Below are 24328 nucleotides of genomic sequence, written 5' to 3'. Positions count from 1 at the left end.
CCTATGTGGCTATGTGGCTATGTATATTTTGTATTATTAACTATATTATAATCGTATTACCGAGTTGTATACCACTAAGCGGACGAGCGCACTACATCACGTCAAATCGTTTAAAAATCGTCAATCGTTATAATATCATATACATATAATTTTATACCGTGCACGTGGTTCCCCTGCGGATGCCCTAAGGGTTTAGCCGGACGCCCGAGCTATCGGGGCTCGCCGCTCGGCGCGTAGTACGGACGGTCGCCGCCACCGACGACAGCGACGATCTTTCGGTGGGGTACGTGCGGCAGGCAGCCGGTAGGCGGGCGTTCGCATAGTGCTACGATGATCGCCGTGGTAGTATGCCTTTGTTATCATCCGAACCTATTCGCGCCAGGTGTCTAGTAAAATCCAATTTGGTCTCGACCCGCTCGAACGTCGCCAACAACAGAATGCCAAACATCAAGGTGTTCAGCGGCACGTCGCACCCGGATTTGGCGCAGCGGATCGTCGACCGGTTGGGCATCGACGTTGGCAAAGTGGTCACCAAGAAGTTTAGCAATCTCGAAACATGGTAATTGAAAGCGCTCCGCTGACCGGTCTAACGGCTACCCCCCCGATGTGACGGTGTCTAATCCAATATTTCATTATTATCCTTCTTTGGCTTGTCATATTATAATAAGAAATAGCAGTTTGAATTTCCAGCCGAAAAACGACAACCACCGCCCACGCGTCGATAAGCAATACAATTTAGTAAATAGGTACCACGGAAACTGGTTTTATTTACATATTTGTCGATTTTTCCCGTCTGTAGCTTTTACGCCACCGAGAGCACTGCTCAGGCCGCACCGGCATCTATTGTCTAGGTCGTGTAGCTTACACAGGTCAGTTTTTGTGGATATATTTTGGCGCTACGACACTCCTCGCAGAAGTAGGGCTGTAGGAAGATGGAAATTCGCCATCAATTCCGTTTTCCGGATAGGTTTTTATAGGTTAGGAAAATGATGTTGTCCGTCGGAAACACGTGTTTGCTCCCGCGTTTCTCGATTCAAATGTTATCCATGCGTGAGCATCTCGGTTACGCGCTCAACTCCTGACAGGTATCAGATCGCTTCCGGTACACGTGAAAGAGATCCACCAACATAATTCGAGTCCACGTCTATTCCACCGACAAAGACGTGTCTTTTATAGGTACTATCTGTTACCGAGGCGAACTATTCTAGGATGTTTTTTAGCCTAACAATCAAATTCTGTGAACATAAATGAATAACGAAACTTTTCAATTTTAACTACCTGTTGATCATCTATTTGAGTGTGCTAACAATAATAATTAATGATCTTTCCTAATCACTACCTATTAAGAAATAGAACAGGTACCATTAAAGTCAATAATGTTATATAACCTATTGTTAGGTACTGTATTATGTTCTTTTGACTTTTAACTATTGCCATAAATTGCTATTATTGTTTTATCAATATTTCCTATGCTCTATTACCCTAGCAACAACATAATACATAATGTCACATAAACTTAATACTATGCTTTCATTAATTTAGAAAAAATATTGTTTCTTTTTGAATTAAGTACCTGCAGGGGTAGGGTTCTAAGGGTTCTGCCCCCCCGACATTTCTTCCTTCCACAAAAAAATCTCATTTTCTATCATAATCAATGGACAGAGTAGATGAATATTGTTAGTCTTTTGTATTAGGTAGATATAAAATAAATTGTATAATGGTAATAATATCGAAAATCATGGTTTCATTTTTTTTTTTTTCTGGTTAAGAACAGTTCTAAACGCCTGTAATTTTATCATCAATTATTACCTTGACTATTACGGCCTGAAGTGGCTCTATAGATGACCAAGTTAAATGCTCTAAATGTATACTTATGATTTAGACTAACCTTTATAATTTGTTTTAGCCAATTATATAAAAACTGTTAAGAAGAAAAATGTAAATGTGATAAATCCTCACTCGTCTGTGATTAATCATAGGTAAGACCCTAACTGAGCTCAAATTCTGTGTATGCTATTCAGTTCCTGGGCGCATTGGTTGATGTAAATATTTTTCAACTGAAAAGTCAATTGTATATGTACACGGTTTTTCAAACAAAATTCCACTTTTTCATTCTAAAATGATAAAATCTACAAAAAAAGTATGCAATCATTTGTCAACTTAAGTAATTAAAATAAAGACTGAAAAATGTACCCATTCCTTAAGTTTTCATTTTCATATATTTGATTCAAATACTTAGGTAAATTATAAATTTATAATGAAACTTATTTTTCATGCTTCTTATTTTAATAATTTCCTCGTATCAGTTCATAGTTCTTAATATTTTTTTAATAAATATTTTAGTGTTGAAATTGGAGAATCAGTCAGAGGAGAAGATGTCTATATCATACAAAGTGGTAGTGGCGAAGTTAATGATAACTTGATGGAGCTATTGATAATGATAAATGCTTGTAAAATAGCATCTGCTTCACGTGTAACTGCTGTCATACCATGTTTTCCATATGCTAGGCAAGATAAAAAGGATAAGGTAAGCTTTTAAATTAAATTAGTTCTAAACCATTACCATTTATCAATTGGAATATTGTAGTAACTATTACATTTTCATTTTACATTAGTACATATTTACTAAAAAAAAAATAACTATCCAAACCATGCAAATCTACATACATTTATTTTCTTTCTTTAAATTATTTTTATCTTAACTAACAAATATCACTTATATTTGGTAAAATGTAAAATGTAAAACATAAAATTATTATTTTTGTGTAAAGTAATTAAATAATAGATAATAATGATATGGTGAAATATGTAATCATGTTGAAAAAAGAATATACAATATTATAAATGGAAAAAATTATTCTCAGTAATTAAAGGCTTGAAATTGTGTGTGAAAGAAAATGTACATGCCATTTTTTTTTACAATGATAGGGTTATTTGAATTTCTCATAGATATTAGATAAAATGCTTCTAGTACTAAAGGTTTTACTTTTACTTTTATATTTTGTTTGACATTAAATTATACCTGCATCCTTATTAAAACAATATAATATTCCTTATAAACTAGGAAAAGTACCTTTTAGTTTTAAATTTGTTGTTTCTTTTCATAAGTACTTATAAAACAAATTGTTCAAAGTATTTAGGTAGTTCATTATTTGATTTTAAAATAAATTTGATTTTTATCTTATGTGCAGATATTAAAAAAAAAATATTTTTCAAAATGTTCACATGCCAATTAATTTGTTTTCCTTTTATTACTTGCATGATGGATATTACTCTAATCCGTACCTTACTTATTAATCATTTTTCGCTGTTCATGCTGTAAACAAAAGAATGGCGACATCCCCGAGAATGACAATAATAGATCAAGGGCAACCGTCAAGTGCAATGAATGGAAGTTTCGGGTATAGTTTTATTCAATGAAACATTATTAAATATACTTACCTGGGCATTTTAACTAAATTCATACATTATTTTATGGGATTTACAAAAATATGCGTCTTGTTGGGTATTGTGTGTTTTGAAATGTCAGTTTTCAATGTGTCTATCATTGATTCTTTATATCACTGAATTACTATTGTAGTTGTGCCATTAAAAGCCCCTATTCTGTTATGTTAAATATCACTTATTAATTTCACGCAGTTATAATTTGTTGTATGATTACAATGAAAAGTATTGGATGTCACGTAGTGTTGCAATTAATTTAATACAGGCTTATTATTTATATATAGGTAAGAAATATTAGGATAGTTGCCAAAAGTAACCATTATGTTGTTACTATTAATGCTTCACACTGAAATACTTTTTTTGATTTTAAACTTAAATAGGTTCCTACTATAAAGCTTATTGTTTCATATTATGCATAAATTATAAATAATACCTACATTTATGGGTATATCTTTTAAAGAAAAGTTAGTGATATTTGTAAAAGCTTATTTGCATGTGTGTATAATATAATATTTACATATTACTACCTACTAAATTTCCTTTTGAAATTATCGTAAAAAAGCTTTATTTTTAGTTAAGATAAACAGTACTTTATTTTCTTGGCATGAGTCCTTAGCACATATATTTTTTTATTTTAAGGTTTTATTTTGAATATGTTATTCAATTAATTACCTGTTTTTGTATCTTAACTTATATATTTTTACTACATTGCAGATACAAGTACTTATTGGTAATAACAATAATTGTACAAATTATATGTTAAGCATTTAACATAATATTTTACTTGGTAAAATAATTATTGTTAAATTTTCATTTAAAATAAGTGGTAGTGTAATTTGTACTATGTATTTTATAATGTCATTGAATTAAAATCTACGATGAATTAATTCGATTGCATGTAGTATAATTAATAATATCTTTTAAATACTTCAATTATTTAAACTATATTTTGATAACACATAAGCATATATAATAAATATATAAAAAAGCACTTAATAAAGTAATCAGCTTTACGAGTGTAAATGTAGAAAATGATTAAATAATATTTATAAAATAAATTGATATTTGTGTTAGTAATAAGTAATAACTGTTATGTGTTTCATTTATATTTTAAACCAATTATAAAATAATATTAGAGACCCTGTTGGACACATGATATTAAAGTCTAAATAACTAATTATCATATTGATAGAAAAGGTAGCTTAATTAACACAATTTATATGTTACCTATTTTAATTGCTATAATTTAACATTACAGTTGTTTGGTTTCAAGAAATGAATTAGCCATCCAATTCATATTTTTGTTTGCTTTATTTTTACAGGAATTATTTCGAGATTTTGTGATCGGCAATCAGGTGCTAAAAAAATGTTTTTTAGGAGTTATATTGAAACAAAAGTTTCTGTAACATTTCTTTTGTTTTGCATGTTTATTGTTTGAATGTCATTAATTATTTTTTACTTTAACATATATTTGTAATTTCATATTTTTTTATTGATGTATCTTGATTAAAATTGTTTTTATTTAATACTAGAATATCTTATACTTTTATTATGTTAGTGTGGTATCAATATCATCATTTCTAACTTATCTAGTAAATTGTTTCAAACTTAAATTGTAGAAAACAATGCATATAATATAATATATTGTGTTTATTTATGGTTGTAAAGAATTAAATGATAGAATCAATAATAGGTACATTATTGTTTTAATAGGTAGTTGCATTTAAAAGTTTATCCATGTACAATTTGATATTTAATTGTATGTCATTTTTGTTATTCTTCATAACCAATACAAATTATTGATACTAAAGACCAACATTTTATTTTCAAGTCTATTCTTAACACTTCCAATGAACAGGGAAACTTTGATGTTTTCTATTTTATTACTATTATTCAACTGTTACCATCCATTAAATATATTCATAAATAGAAAAAATAATGTTTAGAATTGTTAATACAAATTAATTACTGGTGCATGACTCTATTTAATCAATAATTATCAAGCTAGTAGCTATCTCAATTTTACATAGTGGTTGGTTTATCAGTGGAAAATATTATATTTTTATAATAAATATTGTTAAGGATTAAGTCGATAATATTATATTAATATGTAATAAATGACCTGAAACTTCCATAAATTCACTGATTTACCAAGCTACTAAACACTTAACATATGACTTGCTTATCGGTGAATGGGTGGCTTTTGGTATAGGCAAAAACAACATATATACCCATATAATACAATAATACTTTTAATCACTTAAATATTCATATAATATATTTATTGTACTATATTATGATTGTACTAATAGTAATTTTTTATGTGACATTATAGAGTAGAGCACCAATATCAGCTAAATTAGTGGCCAACATGCTGTCAGTAGCTGGTGCTGATCATATAATAACTATGGACCTCCATGCTTCTCAAATACAAGGTTTCTTCGACATCCCTGTTGATAATTTATTTGCTGAACCAGCGGTACTAAAATGGATAAAAGAAAACATACCCGAGTGGAGAAACAGCATTATAGTGTCACCAGATGCTGGTGGTGCTAAAAGGTACAGTAATAATTCAAATTGGTAAATAACTATTTAACACTTATAATATTTGTTTAGGGTCACATCAATTGCCGATCGTCTAAATGTTGAGTTTGCTCTTATTCATAAAGAGAGAAAGAAAGCTAATGAGGTGGCATCAATGGTTCTAGTAGGAGATGTTAAAGAACGCATTGCCATTCTGGTTGATGATATGGCAGACACTTGCGGCACAATATGTCATGCTGCAGAAAAGTAAAAACTTTTAATTTAATATAATTATCTATTTTACAAGTTGCTAATCCTTTTTTTTTAGGTTAACTGAAGCAGGTGCTACTAAAGTGTATGCAATTTTAACTCATGGTATATTCTCTGGACCTGCTATATCCCGTATTAATAATGCATGCTTTGAAGCTGTTGTAGTTACCAATACCATTCCACAAGATGGCCATATGAAAGAATGTCCTAAAATTCGTGTAAGCATATTTTAACTTGTTTGGATTTTAGTGCTTTATTTATAACAATGCAACATAAAATATTTTTGGACATAAATATTATAGTGAAAGTTACACTGACACAGTACCACGTGTAGAGTGTTTACAGATAAGGCTGTTTCTGGGGGAGATTATTTGGTGCTCGCACTTGTATAAATAATATTTTCTATAGGCTCAGCCAATTAATGTTCTTCTCAGGAAACAGAAATTATTGGGATGCCCCTGTACGCAGATTTTTATTTTTTTCATGCCCAATTACTTTTTAGTTTTATTTTACAATGATACAGTTTTTTACTTTATGACATCATAACTTATTTTTTCCTATTCTGATTGTTTTAATCTTAACTACAAGCTTATAAATTAATAGAATTTAGAATTTAAACCTTGACTAAAGACTGACTTTTAATATAATTTATGTTTATTTTATAGTGTATAGACGTATCAATGATGTTTGCTGAGGCTGTTCGGCGGACACACAATGGGGAATCAGTTTCTTATTTGTTCTCAAATGTGCCTTATTGAAATGTGTAATCATGTTTTTATCATCTTTGCTATGTACCTTCATGTTTATTTATATATTCATACATTCATACAATAATCTAATATGCTCAATAAAATATTGTAAAATTATACAGTTTATGACATATTAATGTTACATTTTGAAATAGGTAATATCTGTTATAAATGTAGTACTTAAACATTTTTTTTTTTATGTCAAGCATTTTAAACAAATCACAATTTTAAATCCGTCAGTTATATACAACTCCACATATAACTCTTTATGTACATAATATTATATACATTTTCATATTTGGTTAATTTGTTTGTTCTCAACAATGTTTATTGTGAGCATTCTGAATTTAACCAATGTTAAAGTTTATTTAAAATTAAGAAAATTTATAATTTGGTATAATCAGTATTAATTTATTATTATAATTAACTTGATGGTACCATTTATCGTAGAATGATCAGCAGTAATTACATAATTTGAAAATTATCTGATCTGAATCATAGTTGTTTATGAATAAAACATAAAACTGTTGACAGTTATTTTATTTGTGTCTAGTTTACTGTTGAAAATTGGTGATAAACTGAATAATCATAGATAAACTCATAGTTGTTGTAGTGGTCTTTCAAAAATAACGTTACATTTGATCAAAGTAGAAAATGCAAATGCACCAATTTCAAATTCTACGATGAAAACTTATAGTTTCATATTATGTTTCATTCGTTATCATCAAACTTATTTGTTTTCCTATTTAATCGACAGCAGAGGAGGTTTTGTTTGAACAAAATTATCATTAAACTTCCCAGCATTTGTTCACTTAAATTGAATTAATGGATATAAAATAAAGACTGAAATTGTTGGGGTTTTAATGACTAAGTGGGTGACGTCTATGATTTACAAATATATTTAATTGTATACTGTAGATATGTTTAACAATTGATTTGTACCTGGGTATAATTTTAAATTTGAACCTCTTTTTGTATCATTATCTAGAATTCATTACACTCAGTAGTTCTGTGTATGACTAATAGAATTTATTTTGTTACATTGTGACCATAACTATTTTATATGAAGTATAAGTTTATGCTATGTGTGTAGTTATTTCATTTTTTACTTGACTTCAGTGAAGCAATTTCCTAGACTTATTGTATAATATGGATTAGCCAAAAATCTTAACATGAGTAATGAGTTTACACTACACGGAAATGTTAAGAACATTGAAACTAACAAAGGTATAAAATTATCCGTGAATAAATTAATTTAGATAAAATAATAGGTAGGTAGTAGATATCAATAATATAATAGTTATTTTATGATTTGTGACTTAACGCATTGTATACATACTACAAATAATAAATAAATTAGTATATTAGCTATAAAGTCGATTGTAAATTGAAAGTAGGTATTAAAGAAAATGATTTTTTACTGTCTATTTACTTGTAACTTGTCTTAGTTCATTGAGTGTATAATATATGATTTAGGATTCTTTAGACCAAAGCAGCACATCATAATTATGTTAATATTATACTATAGGTATTAGGTAGGTATATACCTACCCCAAGGGATATTGTGTGATACTGTGATGAGAAAATAACAATGTATCTACCTAAAGTCGATGCAAAGCATAATGAGTTCATACGACTTGTGTACGATGACCTTGAGATGAGATAATCTCGTGTATCAATATTAATTTAATATTATTAACTATTTAAATAGAATAATATTTAGGCAGTTTTCTCGAGGAACTACTAGTTAACAATTGACTGAATTAACAAATATTATCTACATGAACCTAAAGGCGGGGAGAAGAAGAGTTCTTTTTTAAAATGAAATTAGTTGATTATTCATATAATGCTGCAGTACCTAAATACGACAATTCCAAGAAATATATCATATTATTATTTTTTATTTAATTTGTATAAGGTACCCACACACTAGTACCTAGTGGATAGTTTATATGAAGGAATCGCAAGTATTAACCGCCTATTAAGTAAGTAATATTTTTTATACCTACCTATTGAATTTGTCTAGTACCCGTGGGGCCGGCAGGTAGGTAGGTACTTGAATATTGTAGCATTTCCGTATTTATTATTATTTACATGATGTCATTCGGCATATTATATGTACTGTGGACGACGGCGGTTGAATATATTATTATATTTATATTTTATGTGCATAATATATGAATACAAGTAGGTAGGTACCTAGGTAATACCTACTTGCATCTTAATAATACATGTATGGCCATAGTACAAATATATACATAATAACCTACCTATCTGGACAGTCGGGATTAAATTTAGATGAGTTATAGTTTCATGTGTTTAGTAGGTTAGGTATATCTTTTATATCACAATACTCAAATCGTTTCATCTATTAATTACAAGACCAGTAATTCCATGGTGATTGGCACTAATTTTTCAGCCGAAAAACACTCAAAAGTTCAAAAACTTGACGTTGTAGAATACATTTTTTGACATAGTTTAGTACCTACCTACATTTTTCACTATTTTCTATTGTTATAGTAATTATTAGGTACCTACTTAAATCTTATATCTTTTGAAAGACAACCTGTACTTTTAGTTTCATATTCCGAAGAAAAATATTATTTGGAGTATTTAAACGTATCTAAACAAATGTAATTTTGAACGACGGTAGTTAGTTGGTATGATGAGCGAAATAGTTGGAGCAATCATCAACATTTTTAGGGGTGCTATACTGCATTTCGCTCTTATAAACTTTAATACCTATCAAGGTACTTATAATTTATAAGCTACTCGTTCAAAATTCAATTTGTATGCATCTAGATAGGAGTAAGCCTCCTCCCCCCGAAACATTATTTCTCCAATTTTTTTACAACCTTAGATCCTAATATTATTGGATATTACTTTAGATTTTGTTATTTTTGTTATTTACATGATCTATGATTAATTTATCAAATTACGATTATTGTATTATACTAATATTGGGAAAACAAAAATAATTAAGAATAAAGTGTATATAGGGTACCTATATTGCAATATTTTTTGTGTTGTAGAAAAATTGTTCCCCCCATCCCCTCCTCCAAAGATTTGAATATTGCTCCGTATCCGTGCCTGAGTTTTTGAAATAATAAGTGTTTTTTGATAAAAGAACCACAGATAGGTACAAAAGAAATGTTTCCACTGACTATCGTAAACTTATGTAATGAATCGTCGTAGGTAAAAAAAAAAAAATGGTCACTAAAACTATAGTAGATTAGTAGCGCAATATAAAAAAACGCTGTCTATTATCATAACATACGTAGATATATTAAATTGTACGTAGGTAGGTATTCATAATATATAATATGTGTAATGTATATTATGTACTATTTCACATATTATAATTATAATAATAATATTACATACGTACAAACTACAAATGATAGGTATAATATATGTAAGTACCTAGATGTTTTCGTATAATTAATGTTTTTTTTTGTTTTGTTAAATATATTTTATATTTTAGTTAACTTTCAATTGTGTTTTTCAATTGGTTTCGGGGCATGTAAAACGCGCTAACTGCGTGTTTTATATTATAATGTATCATTATTTCCAAGGTTGAAATAGAATAAAATTATGGTTCATGATTTTAATATTTAAGTTAACAAATTGTACACAGACGCGTTTACCTATACCAATACGTGCAACGTACTATTATTTGTTTTATGTTAGTGTAGGTACCTATGTAGATACCTACTGCAGAGCTGTGTGTACTCTGTATTTACCTAAACGTACACCTACATATTTATTTTATATTATATAAAATTGAAAATGACCGTGCTCATATTATTATCCATATTAACATTAATATACTGTTTGTAAAATTGTTACGCAATGGGAATTTAATACAGGCAAGTATATGTCTCCATCCTAATGCTGTACATGATACATCTGCATATTGTACACCTATTAACGATTTATATGTATATATTAATATGGTACCTAATATGCCTACATTATTTCATTCACGAGTAGGTATTATTATTATTATTATTACTATTAGTTATGTATTAAATTAAAAATGTACCTAACATTCGTACAGTTTGAGTAGTATTTTGTTCGTGTTGGACCTCTTGAATTTGAACTAAAAACCAGTTTATAAATATTATAAAGTATGAATATGGATAGGAGTAAATCCAAGTATTTGGATTTAAACACACTTAGGCGTAAGTTTCATAGATCCGTCATCGTGCAGTATAGATTATATTATAATACCTACCTAAAGCAATATAGATATACTAATGTAGGAGAAAGACCGACCATCGGCTGTATAGACGAATGCAAAACGCATGCCGGCTGTCGATAATAATGGTATACGGATAGTCGTTATTGCAATAATATTACATTCCGACTTGGGTTAAGTCTCTTATACTTCTGAATTCGTATACCTCGAGTGCGGTAGCGTCCCCCTTGGTTTGTGCAGATGACCTTTTTGTTCGGTATAAGAAATCGTACTATACTTGTTATGGGTATACCATGTTTGTGTCTTATAAATGTGTAAAATAATAATAGTCGTAGGCTCGTTGCTCGTTTAGCATTTAAAAGAATCGCAGATCCGCACCTTTATAAACATGTGCGCGTGTGTGATGACGGGGGACATCGTTATTCGGTAATATATTACGTAGGTACAACTATTATTATAAAACTGCTGTACGAGGAGTGTTAGGTACCAGGGCTTGTTTTAAGGATTTGTATTTATAGTGAGCGGCGAATGATCGATTTGATGCACTCCTCGCCCTCGCGGCTATACTCCACCAAGCGAGGAAATCGGCATCTACCCACCCCACGTTTTTCATTTAGCTCGAGGCAAAATATGTCCAAATAGGCACGTTAAAATATGCCCTGCTAGGACTGCTGTACCTGCGTAGCAAGCCGTAAGAGTTATTCATAGCTTACAAGCTATATAACGCCCTATGCATAATATATAGGTAGGTACCTCTACATTGCGTTCGTATGTATACCTAGGTACATACTAAGGGAGGTAAAGTAATGTGGCAGTGGCTCAGGCAGAATTTTGATTTGGAAGATGGCAAGATAAAGAGGCTGCCAATATGTCGTGTAAGGGATGAGAATCTCTCACACGTTTGGTAGGTATATGATGATTATGTAGATATGATGCTATGCCAATAATAACGTCTTATAGACTTTCGCTGCGACCTTCACACAATTCACACAATACACATTTTTAATCACACGTCTTTCTCTTTTCACTGAATGCGTTTTTAAATTTTCTCAAGACTTCAGGGATGGCTGTGCATAGGCTGCAGTGCACTGCTGTCAAATGGACATCTTTGGACATTATATTACGGTGCCTAGGCTTAGGTACTAATTATTCTGTTAAAGATATTATTGTGAGCATAAAGCTCAATTGAATAAATATTACGATCGGATAGACGATAGCACGAACATGACAACACCAATACAACATACCATTATTATTAAGTCCATTGTTTTTTAAAAATAAACCGATCATCGGTGCCTATATCTAGGTAGGTACTCGCAATTTAAAATTGAAATAAACAGGTACACGAGTTTCAGCAGCCCGACGAGCACAATTATTTATCATTGCAATTCTCATTATCAAATATTGAAATCATGGACAAAAGTATTATCATTACAGTTTAGTCCTTGATAGACAACGATCGGAATGAAATGTGCAGAGACGATAACTTTAATAACGAATTGATCAATCCCCATAAACTACGGTATTATTATATTATAATATTATGTACGTTTACGCTTTACAGTACCTATGTACCTATTTATATCTAATATTTAATGTGCTGTTGTTAAGCTATTTATTTTGGAGGTCACGTTGACAATTTCATAATAATATTACAGTATTCATAGCGTTAGTTTATTCATAATGATATTAATTTACATTACAATAAACATTTTGTTTAAACAAGCTCGGGATTAAAAGTAACATATAGGCAGATTAAATAATATTTTATCTACAAGACTACAAAGTATACATAATATATTATGTATAATATTAATGTGTTAAAGATTAATATTATGTATTTTACCTAAAGTAATATTTATAAGATAACACTTAGCTTTTGGCCGTAGCCTCAGGTTAATTATTTATATTAGTAACATTTAAAATTAATATTATTAAATAACAATAAATAAAATATAGTAGATACGTTTCGAAAATTTAGTCAGAAATCAGAATACCTATATAATATACAGCTAAAAGACGTGGGTACCTGTTTTGTAGATATATTTGATTTATTTTCCTAATAAATAATGATTATTATTGGATAAGTCATTTGAAAAACGAATTAGATAACTTTACAATAAATGTATCGTGTAGAAATATTATATAATATGAATTAATTGTATAATATATTATATTAGTAGTTATAATTGCGATCCAAAGTTGAATTTATTAATGTCAAATTAATTCAAAAGGCATATTCGGATATTCCAATGTATAATATAATGTCTATGCATTAAGTCAGATTTTGAACTATTTTGATGTATTAAACAAAATTAAATCAAGAATACAAAATGTAAAATATTTGTGAAAGAAATAACAGCTATACAAACGTTTAATTTTAGTCAAATTAATTATTATCAAGGGTGAATACTGAACGTAATAGTGTCATACACATTTATATAAAATTTATATGATTAGAATGGCATAGAAACGTATTAAACCTTATGTTATATTTGTATGTTCTTTGCCGTTCTATTTATATAACATATAAATCAATGTCTAATTTTATCATTATTATTAACTTAATATTTTAATAATAATTTGTGTGGTATCAACAACATTTTTTATCTGTTTATTATTATATTAATGCTGAAAGTATTTGTTTAAAATTACTGTAACACGGTTAATATCAAAAATTGTTTTATACACATTACATAATATTATATGATAATAATTAATGGAGGTCTATTATTTTAATTTGTCTATGTAATAAAAATATTTGTTTTAAAAATGGTATATTATGTATATTAATTAGATAATATTTTTTTTACACTATTTTTTTTGTTTGATGCCAAGACATAATAAAATAATAAAATAGTTTCTATAAATAAATAATGAGAATAACACATCGAGTATGTAATGTAGCAAGGTTTATTTTTTTAAAAAATATACAACAAAAGAAAAAGTATTACCTTTTTTCTATTAATAATATACACATCGGATTATTACAATATTATTTATTTGTGTAGTCTAAAACAAGTACAATTTTTTAAGTCCATATATAATATTATAATAATAATAATAATAATAATAATATTTTAATGAATACAATTATAAACAATACATAATTAATCAAAATGTATAATATGAGAGTTATGCATACAACAAGCTTATGCTAACAAAAGTGTGTGTAAATAAATTAATCTAAAACTAAAAAAAAAAAAAATAATAATAATAATAATAATAAGGAAATAAGAACATGAAATACATTTTACTGGCCTAGTCCGTTGAGAATGTTTGTCTTTCAATAAATGATTTACAATAGATATTTACGTGCTAGGAACAGGTAACCAATACAATCTTGCCTTAAAAGTATGTATTAAATTGTTTTTTTTCGATACTCCAAAAACTACTCTTACATAATATTAATAATTATCATGGCAACCGCACGTCATATTTTACAAGCATTACTGTTTATGAGTTTTTTTTAAATATTTTTTTTAATTTTTTTTTTTACAACCTACTGTTAATTAATAATAACACATTTTATTGTCCGTCAGACATAGTATTGACACATATCAAACAATATATACACACTTATTAGTTATTATATATATAATATACATTATACGTAATTTATTTTATACATTGGCGCTCATTGCCCACGTATAATGTCATAAGTAATAGTATACGAATAAATATTATATTATATTATATAATATAATATATAAATATGTAATAAAAAAACTACTTGTTGATTCAAGTGATACGCAATTAATGGCTTATAGTCATAGTTATTTTGACTATTATATTTTTTTAAATCATTTAAAAAAACGTATATTACAATAATATAATATTATCTTCAATAAATATTTGTGAATTTTGTTTTCAAACCGCTGACATTTCAAAATAAAATATATATATATATTATACTTTTTTATTGTATATACAGAAATCGAATGACGTAATTGCGAATATTTTAACGATTACATAGTGCGATATTTAAAATAATAAATATAATATCTATTAAAAATAAATGCTAGGACTGCCAATCGATAGTATAAGTCTATGCTTTAAATTTACAATAGTTTTTTTTTTTGTTTTATTTAAAATTTTTTTGTTTAGTTTTGTTGTTTTTTAATCAACGACCAACTCACATGCCCACAAAGTCTTTAATACGCCGGTATTATTGGATTTGTTCACTATAGTTTATCTCAGTCTGTGTGTAGGTGTATTTTTATTCGGTCCGTTGCTCGATGACTAACGGCAACGGCTGCTGATCGATGGTGTTGCCCATTGACGAACCTCCGGTACAATGGCTGTTCTTCACGAGCTCATCAATGTCTTCGACGAACACGTTGTCTTGATTGGAGTGGTCGATGGATCGCTTGTAACCGCTTAGGCTCACCTGTTTGCGAAAAACAAAAATAAACGTGACGCATTATTTATTTATTGCATAATTAACTACGTCTAACGGCGGTTACAACTCGTGGTATAAGGAAATATAATAAAGTTAAAACTCAAGAAAACAGATGTAAAATAATAGATGCCTATGAGGACACATAATAATATAATACAAAGATAAATACTGAAATAAGATTGTTCAGGCCGTTCAGCAATTCAGGGAGTGTATAGGGTTTCGAGGAGGCGGTGAAGGGGGTGGTTACGGTCTTACGAAGTGGCGTGACTTGCGACCGAGGAAGGAAGCTGAATGCGGGTAGAATAAGAGAGAATTCTAAATTATTATTATTATTATTATTATTATTATTATTATTATTATCATCATCATCATCACTACTATGACGCCAAAATACACCTCCCGGAAACTCCGTACTGGTATAACATAATAATAATTGTTATTGTTATTATTATTGTTATTGTTGTTGTTGGTATTGTTGTTCTTACCTCGACGTTGTTGTTGGAAACTAACGGTGAATCGGGTGGAGACGAATTGGGTGACATGTCAGCCGGACTGGGTAGGTGCGAAGAGGCGAGTAGGGCGAACGCGTCGACACCCGACGAAGGAGAGATGTTATGTCCGGCGGCGGCCATCATTTGCTGCCGTATACCCTGCGCAACGGCGGCCACGGCGGCCGCGGCAGAGTTTGGCGACACGGGACCATCAACCGACTGAACCGCGTTGTTACCATAGTGACCACCAGACATTGGGTCGGATAAACACTATATAAACATAAAATATCGGTATTGTTATTATAAGTTTCACGAGGGAAAATATAAATCTTTTATAAAATATTATTTTAAATTAAAAACGTTTTTGTTTTTATTTATTTTTTAATTTGCATAAATTTAAATTAATTTACTCCAGCCATATATTTTTAAAAGACAAATTGGATTGTATAATAAATCATTATTGGCCTTACTATTATTAAGACATTACTTTAATGGAAAATAAGTATAATAATTAATAAGTAATAATAATACTAACAAAAAAATGTATTAATCTCGGTCTAAATTTTAAATGTTAAATAGGCGAGTTTAAATTAATACAGGTATTTACGTAAAAATTCAGCTGTCTATTAACTATTTTTTTTGTTTCATTTTTTATAAAATTCTTTGTTAAAAGAGTTTTATTTGTCAGCAGTCAGCTTAAATTTGTTGTTTTATTTTTTTTAATCTAAACATAATTATTAAATACTATCATGTCTAATACAGTTCCTACCTAATAAGTTACCGTGATAGCTAATGTCCAATGCGTTTAATACTTTAATGTCATTAAACAATCATTTATATTCCAGTTTTGTTGTCAGACATTACCCATTAATCGGTAATTATGAAACCCATAAAACAGTAAACTAGAACAACATTTCACTGCAATAGGCATTAAGAATAGATGAAATTTAAAAAAAATGTACAGACGGTATTTAGAACAACTGTATTATTTCAGTAAAACAAAATTATTAAAAAATAAAACATATTACCCAATTGAGTAACTGTTATATTAGGTAAGCGAAAATGTTATTTTTGTGTACATCGTTAAAATCACAATATTATAAATAATCATTATTTGGAGTACCTACTGTAGGTAAATTATTTTTTATTTTTCAAGTTGAATATTATTTAGAATTTTATATTGTTTCTTGTAATAGAAATTGATTATTAGGAAAATAAAGAAGAAGTCATTTTGGGATTTAGTAAATGAAAATGTTAATTTATAACTTTTAAGTTATACGACTTAAATAGTTGATTCTAGTTATAAAATACATACCTACCTACACATTATAACTACTGTTAAAAATAATATAAAACATTTGTTGGAGATAAGCTACTCTTATAACTTTTAACTCTGATAACATAATTTACGAGTGATGACTTAATACTTATTATTTTATAATGTGACGACGTCTAATCTTTCGTGATGTTGAAACGTTTCATTTGTTAAAAAAAAAATAAATATATACAGTATACTCATAAGCGTGCGTTGACATTCGCGGTAGAATGCCTACAACACCGAATAGTATCAACCCCCACCCCTTTACCATCACCCCCCTAAGCAACTACAACCTTGCACATATTAAAAAAATACTTGTGTTACTATGTTTATATCTGTAAGTGTAGGTATCTATTGTTGTGGAATCAAATTAATAATCATTCCGATAATTATCATTGTAGATTTAAAAGGAAACAACACGATATAGTTTGTTATTTTGACGTCCTGATCAAGTTGATATAATATATATATATTTATATATTATATACAGTATACACATGTACTTACTTGATATAGGTAATAAATAACAATATAGAGTTCGGATGGTTGCACTGACTACTCGTCGTTACTGCACGTTCGTTGAGAACTGTTTTGCTAGTAACCATCAAAATTCGAATGCATTATTAATTTGAAAAAGTTTTTCCACAAACCACAGGAGGGACCACGGCCCACTAAACGACTTTCCCCCCTCTTGGACTCACATATTGTGTAACTATTTGTACATAATTTATTTAATTCCGTATATTTTTAATTATATTTAAATTAGGCTTTACTCCATACATATATATATATATAAATATTATACAATTATACAAAATAAAATACATAAATATAAAAAACCGACTCAATGGAATACTATTTCAAACACGCAACTGATGAAATTTACTTTTGATTACAAATAATGGCAAAATAAATAAGTAATATAACAATTATGTTTTTCACTGTTTTTTTTTTGTGACGTATTGTGCAGTACATTTATTATATGCCATTATCGTTGAATCATAAATTATAAGCTTTGCGAAACGTCCTTGATTAAAATTTAATAATGGTAATTTGTCAATATTTATTAAATTAAAGAATACGCACAAATTGTACACATAATTTATATTTTATCATGCTTAAAAATATTTAAATTTGAAGAATATTATAATTATGTGTGAATATTTATTTTAATTCTAAGAAGTAAAATTATTTGTTTTGAATAGTTGACTTATGAATGTATATTATATAGTACAGCAGAAAGATATTTTTTCTCGTTTAAATAACCCCCTTTAGAGGTACCTGACAACTATGATTAAATATTACGGTTTTAATTAAATTAAAGAAATATATACATTTTTATTTTCTTACCGGTATTCTTGGGTAAAGGTGTAATGCTTCTTCTTTGATGTTTTGTGCGTCTCTGAACACAACAGTCCTGATTACATTTTGAATGTGATCTTCTGGCCAAAATCCTAACAATATCCTTTGAGGACGTCCTCTGCCTTTAGGCCTTAAGTCTGTAAACAAAAAAATATATATAAGAATTTTTACCTATAATCTACTTCTGATAAATATTTATATTTATAAAAATATAGAAATTATTAATTAGGACATATTATTTAGGTAAACTTATAAGTAAGTTATGTTCTGTGTTCAATACCTGTAATTATTGAAAATATTTTAGGTTAGCTTTATGATTTATTAATCAAGAATGGTTCGTTGAATAAATGAATAGTTAATAACCATATGTATGTAACTAGTTATTAATTTGTATTCTATCGAATAATTAAGTTCTAAGTTTTATAATTATTATTTATAAAATTATAGAATTAAAAATAAATAATAATAATTTAAATTTATCTCAAGGAAAAATATTTTGAAGTATTTATTCGTAGGTAGCACAAAGTAAAATGACTATAGTTTTTCAAAAAAAACATAATTATTAATTTTTTTTGACTGTTTATTTTTGAACTAAGTCATGCAGTATCCATATTGACAACAGTGAATTTTGCAAAAATGCAAATAGCATTCTGCTATATTTAACATAAGTAGATACTTAAAGCTAGGTGATGTAATTTATAAATTTGTTCAATAGTTTCTTTAAGCGCAAAGGAGAATTAATGACATGACTGTCGACAAAATGTGAAACAATCAGGATTGCTTTAAAATGTAATATCACAACACACCACTATCCTGCTCCGATGTAAGCAGCGAAGCGAGTCGAGTGCCCAACACCCGGTGTCTGTATCCTATCCGGCCTTTTCATATTATACATATAAAAAAATAATGTATAGTAATATAATGATTAGGTAATGAATTCTAATTGCAATAAATTATAATTGTTATGTGAATTGGTGTTGTACATTGAAATATAATAAAAACACATATCTAGACAATATTTAATTACAACTTATTGGAAAAGTTTTTCAAACTATCCTTAAAAATTGCATACCGATATATTTCATAGATAAATTAATATATTAAAATATATCAAAATAACAAATAAAACATACACCTATTTAAAATTATTTTTTCACTTTGAACATTTTTGTTCTTGATTTTAGACATATTCTTAGAAGGTTTTTGATTTTTTTTATTTCCTTTGAATATAATTGTTATACTAAGTCATTTTTATATACAAATTATCATTTAGTATGCATGTTTAGTAAGTAGTAATTTTAATTGGAAGTATAAATGTTTTTTTCTGTGTAAAAAGATAAAATATAATTTAAGGATAATGACATTTAATTTTTTTCGATTTGTGTAAACCACAGGTATAATTTTATTTTAAAATAAAATCAATTAGGTTCTTCACTTTATTCAAGTGTATATTTTTTCTGTACGTCTAATTATTTATTTAAAATAGGTATTAATCAATTATTAAAGTTATATTTGTTATACCAACACAGATTGGCGGCTTTTCGAATTTTGATGAATTTCCGGGGAACCGAACAGCCAAGAAAAACATTAGTTGTTAGGGAAAACTTTTAATTAGAACATTTTGTGTTTTTAATTTTCTTTGCGAACACGGTCGGTAAAAAATGAATAAATCTTAAAATGTTTAAAATGAAAAAAAAAATTATAACGGCGGTGAAGTGTGACAATATTTGGGGTTTATTTTGTGTCAACAACCGAGAACCACGGCTTTGGGCGATAGTCTGGTGGAGATTATATTTTGAATTTTTGTCCCTTGTATAGTTTCGAAACAAGTTGTGTGCAGCCGAAAAGAATGTCACAAAAAATAAAAATATGGGCAGAATATTTCTGATATATTTTAGATAAAAATGTTATATATTTTAAAACTAATCTTATGTTAATTCAAAACTCCAAATGTTGAAAGTTAAAAATCCAAAAATAAATATTTTATCAAATGAAATACAGTTATAACTTATAAGCCTTGCAGGATATTACGTAGTATATAATATTGTACACAGGGTGTCAGACACTTGTCTCACTCCGGAGCTCATCTATGCGTAGGACAGTAGTTTGTTGTGATATTCAATTTATAAGTTAACAATTTGTAAGTCTTATGAAGTAACAAAAACAATAATATGTATGCTTGTAAGTAGAAAGTCTAAAAAATAATAAATTCTAATACTGTAATAAGTCTAAGGGCTAAGAGCGTATACCTAACATATATTTAAGGTTTAGGTACAAGTAAATTAATAATCGAGGAAAAATCCAGTTTTTATTATTATAATTTTAAGAGTAACTATAAAACCCAACCAAAAAATATAAAGTTATGTATGTGAAACTTTTAGCACACCCCTTCGCGAAAAAAATACTAAAAGGGAACAAAACCCAGTCAAAATATAAAAAAAAATCTCCAAGGTAGGTACTAAAACGGGAAAGTAATATTAACGCACCAGCTATGTATAAAAACAGTCGACACGGAATACGAAAATCGCGGTATAGGTAGGTAGTTATTCTTTTTTATAATATATCAACATACACAATATATAGTAGACAGAGCAGATGCACTCGTACATGCACAGCAAGTTCATATATATACAAAAAATAATAATATAATAATACTCGGCCAAACTGCCACGACCACAGCAACGGGGACGCCGTGGGGTTAGAGTGGGACGGCGGCAAAACCACGAGGCGAGCTAATATGGTTAAAAATCGTACCGCCCCTATTTTCTATATATCATAACACACGCGACGGTGCCGGAGGGGATTGGGAATGATCGGCGGAGGGTGCAGTAACTATACTCATTACACGTGTTCGTATTATACGTGTATGACGACCGACGACGACGACAACGACAACGATCCAGAGCATAATATATAATATTCTGCACCCCTCGCACATCATAATAGTGTATATAAATACACATAGGTAATATATATATATATATATATACATATAAATTATATGTGTGTAAGGGGGTATCGAGTACGAGTATAGGACGCGTGCGCACTGCTCGCATATATATATATTTATGTATACCGCTATACGCCCTGGGGATTTTCGTAATACATATATGTATATTGTGTATATATAATATATATGTTATAATATATATGTTATAATATATAATGTGGTGACGTGGAAAAGTCTGGAAACTCGGGTCGTACCTACATACCATGTACACAACTATACACGTCCTTATTATTTGTCGAATCGAAGGGTATCGAAGATAAAAAAAATTCGATAAGCTGTCCGCAGTATTTGGGTAAGTATTTATTATGACGTTACCAAAATTTGTTATATAGCAATAAAATATTAAATTATATATTATATATATATGTGTGTGAGAGATCGTCCCGTTCTTAATAACAGCGTCTCGCTGACCCCCCCTCTCATGCTTCCATACTCATCGACGAAGACGCATTATTTATATGAAATTCTATGATGCTCTTTGGAGTTTTACTCACAATAAACGACGACGATAATAATACATATAAGTACTTAATAATAATAATAAAAAAGGATGAGTTAACGATCTGAAGAGACGGAAAATATTAGTGTGGTTGAAGATGTCTGTAAAGTCTAAACGAATTAAATTAGATAATATAATATAATGGTTATGACGACCACGACGTTGTGAAGCTAATATTTTAATATCTAATGGATAAAAATGAATAATAGGTACCTACCTAGCCTATCTGCCTACATCATTCTGGCCCGAACAAAAAAACAAAAACGTACAAATCGTTAGGAAGATTCAAAAATATAATTATAATTATATTATCACCGTTATTATATAAGGTGAATGAGAGTTCAACAAACATGTTTACCCTCATTATTTCCTTTAATAATAATGGATTTTTTCAAACTTTTTGATTTTTGCAATATTTAAGTATATTTAGGTATTTTTAATTTTTAAATTTTTATTCTATTTAAGAAGTGTCTTGAAGCAATTTAAAAAAAAATAAATAAAAACCAACCTTTTTGCTGTAAATTACTTAACAGATGATTTTTGCAAAATGCAAAATATTGATGTATCTTAATTAAAACGAGTAGTTTCTGAATTATTACAATCTATATTATACTAGGGACAATAGTCCTGAAATGTGGTTTTACTATATGAAAATATAAAATAGATTTCATATTGCATTTAGTATTTGTTAGTTATAACTTATAAGTACTCTAACAATTTTTAAAAGTTATAAAATATTGATGTATTGCTATATTAATATAAATAACTATAATTTTTGAATTGAAAAAAAAGGGAGAAAGTAGGTACCGTTCCAGTGTACCTCGTCATTGGGTAGGTAATTGATATAGATGTTTTAAATTTGAATTCAATGATAAATCGTAGCAAACGAAAAATGATTCTGGACAGAGACGGTCAATCAGCCTATTATCATATAAATATATTGCTATTAATTATAATTTATTACAGTAATTTATTTTACTATTTATAGTAATACAGTATAAACTATAAATAGGCAATTGCATACAATGAATCTAAATGTTTTCAAAACGTAATTGTATAAATAAAATATAATAATATTCGTTTAAGTATCAAATCCCCACTTAAAATATGATTAAATTACGATGAAATAACTAAAAGCGTTATTTTTCGATTAAATATCAAATTTTAACTTAAATGTCTGTTAAACAATTGATTATATATATTTTTTTGGTATGAACTTCTTATGTGGGACTAATATTATACATTTTTAAGCCTTAGTTTTAAAAATTATTGTGATTTGGCGAAATTTGTCAACATTTGAACTTCAAATGCTTATAAAAAAAAATCTTGACTATTTATCTTTAATATTAATAATTCAAAAAGAGTCCAAAAATTTTTGAAATTGTATCATGTAAAGAAAATAATAAAATAAGCAATTGGTGAATATTTAAAGTATCTACGGTTATTCGTTTTTGAATTAAAACAAAATATCAAAAATCAATTGAGGAAATATAGTTTGTTTGTTATAACTTCATTACATAAATATTATACTTGTGGTTTAATATTGGTCTAGAATTATTCTTTTAAATAATACACTTATAAATACATCTGTTAAGTATTAAATCACAACAAAACAATACTATAAAACATTATTTTATACATAGAATTTAAGCTTTACGGATTGGTTAGTTTTCTAACAATTCGTTTAATTTGTTATTATTTTTTTTAATGTAGCAGAAATAATTATTTCTTTTAATTCAGCTAGAAGTTATTTTGTAAAAAAAATATTAAAATATAGTATTCAAAATAATTTAAATACAATCGAATTATTAATTAAGCAACTCAAGGAAAAAAATGTATAAATAACATGACTAGAATTATATAACTTTAAAGATCTTTGTTTGGAAATTCAACAAGAACATTTTTACTATATTTTATTATTATTTTGATTATAAGAAAATACGTTGACATTTACATATTATAAAAAATATATATTTTTTTAATAACTGTCAGCGTACATAATATTAGTGTTACGTACACATTGCACAATATAAATTATTTATATTAAATCTTTCGAGTA

The 24328-nt window shown here is 28.3% G+C and overlaps 2 protein-coding genes across 4 annotated transcripts in view; one reads left to right on the top strand and one right to left on the bottom strand.

Moving 5' to 3' along the window:
• The first annotated feature begins 300 nt into the window (after window positions 1-300).
• On the top strand, window positions 301-7528 carry LOC111036198 (ribose-phosphate pyrophosphokinase 2). Of its 3 annotated transcripts, none has more exons than XM_022318145.1 (7): window positions 301-559; window positions 2344-2527; window positions 4767-4799; window positions 5780-6003; window positions 6061-6234; window positions 6296-6455; window positions 6903-7528. In XM_022318145.1, exons 1-7 carry the CDS (start codon window positions 348-350, stop codon window positions 6993-6995), a joined length of 1080 nt encoding a protein of 359 aa, XP_022173837.1. In that variant the 5' UTR covers window positions 301-347; the 3' UTR covers window positions 6996-7528. The 3 variants fall into 3 exon arrangements, with proteins under 3 accessions (XP_022173837.1, XP_022173829.1, XP_022173847.1); XM_022318137.1 differs by lacking the exon at window positions 4767-4799 and adding an exon at window positions 3330-3401 and having other exon boundaries at window positions 303-559; XM_022318155.1 differs by lacking the exon at window positions 4767-4799 and having other exon boundaries at window positions 303-559.
• A 7094-nt stretch (window positions 7529-14622) lies between these two features.
• LOC111036147 (protein bric-a-brac 1-like) overlaps window positions 14623-24328 on the bottom strand; it is a 41284-nt gene continuing 31578 nt past the window's right edge. The window contains exons 4-6 of the mRNA XM_022318066.1: window positions 18749-18897; window positions 16075-16350; window positions 14623-15577 (exon numbers count right to left, since the gene is read on the bottom strand). Coding sequence (XP_022173758.1) covers window positions 15407-15577; window positions 16075-16350; window positions 18749-18897 — 596 coding nt within the window. The 3' untranslated portion in view covers window positions 14623-15406. The remainder of the gene's footprint in view (window positions 15578-16074; window positions 16351-18748; window positions 18898-24328) is intronic.

This window comes from Myzus persicae, unplaced genomic scaffold (assembly GCF_001856785.1).
Source record: "Myzus persicae strain clone G006 unplaced genomic scaffold, MPER_G0061.0, whole genome shotgun sequence".
In the NCBI taxonomy this organism is placed as follows: domain Eukaryota; kingdom Metazoa; phylum Arthropoda; class Insecta; order Hemiptera; family Aphididae; genus Myzus; species Myzus persicae.
This window is presented reverse-complemented; position numbering and strand designations above follow the sequence as displayed.

Coding starts and splice junctions, on each gene's coding strand:
- LOC111036198 (XM_022318137.1), top strand. CDS start 348: ATGCCTTTGTTATCATCCGAACCTATTCGCGCCAGGTGTCTAGTAAAA. Junction 3,402..5,779: donor GCAATGAATGGAAGTTTCGG/GTATAGTTTTAT, acceptor GTGACATTATAG/AGTAGAGCACCAATATCAGC. Junction 6,235..6,295: donor ATATGTCATGCTGCAGAAAA/GTAAAAACTTTT, acceptor CTTTTTTTTTAG/GTTAACTGAAGCAGGTGCTA.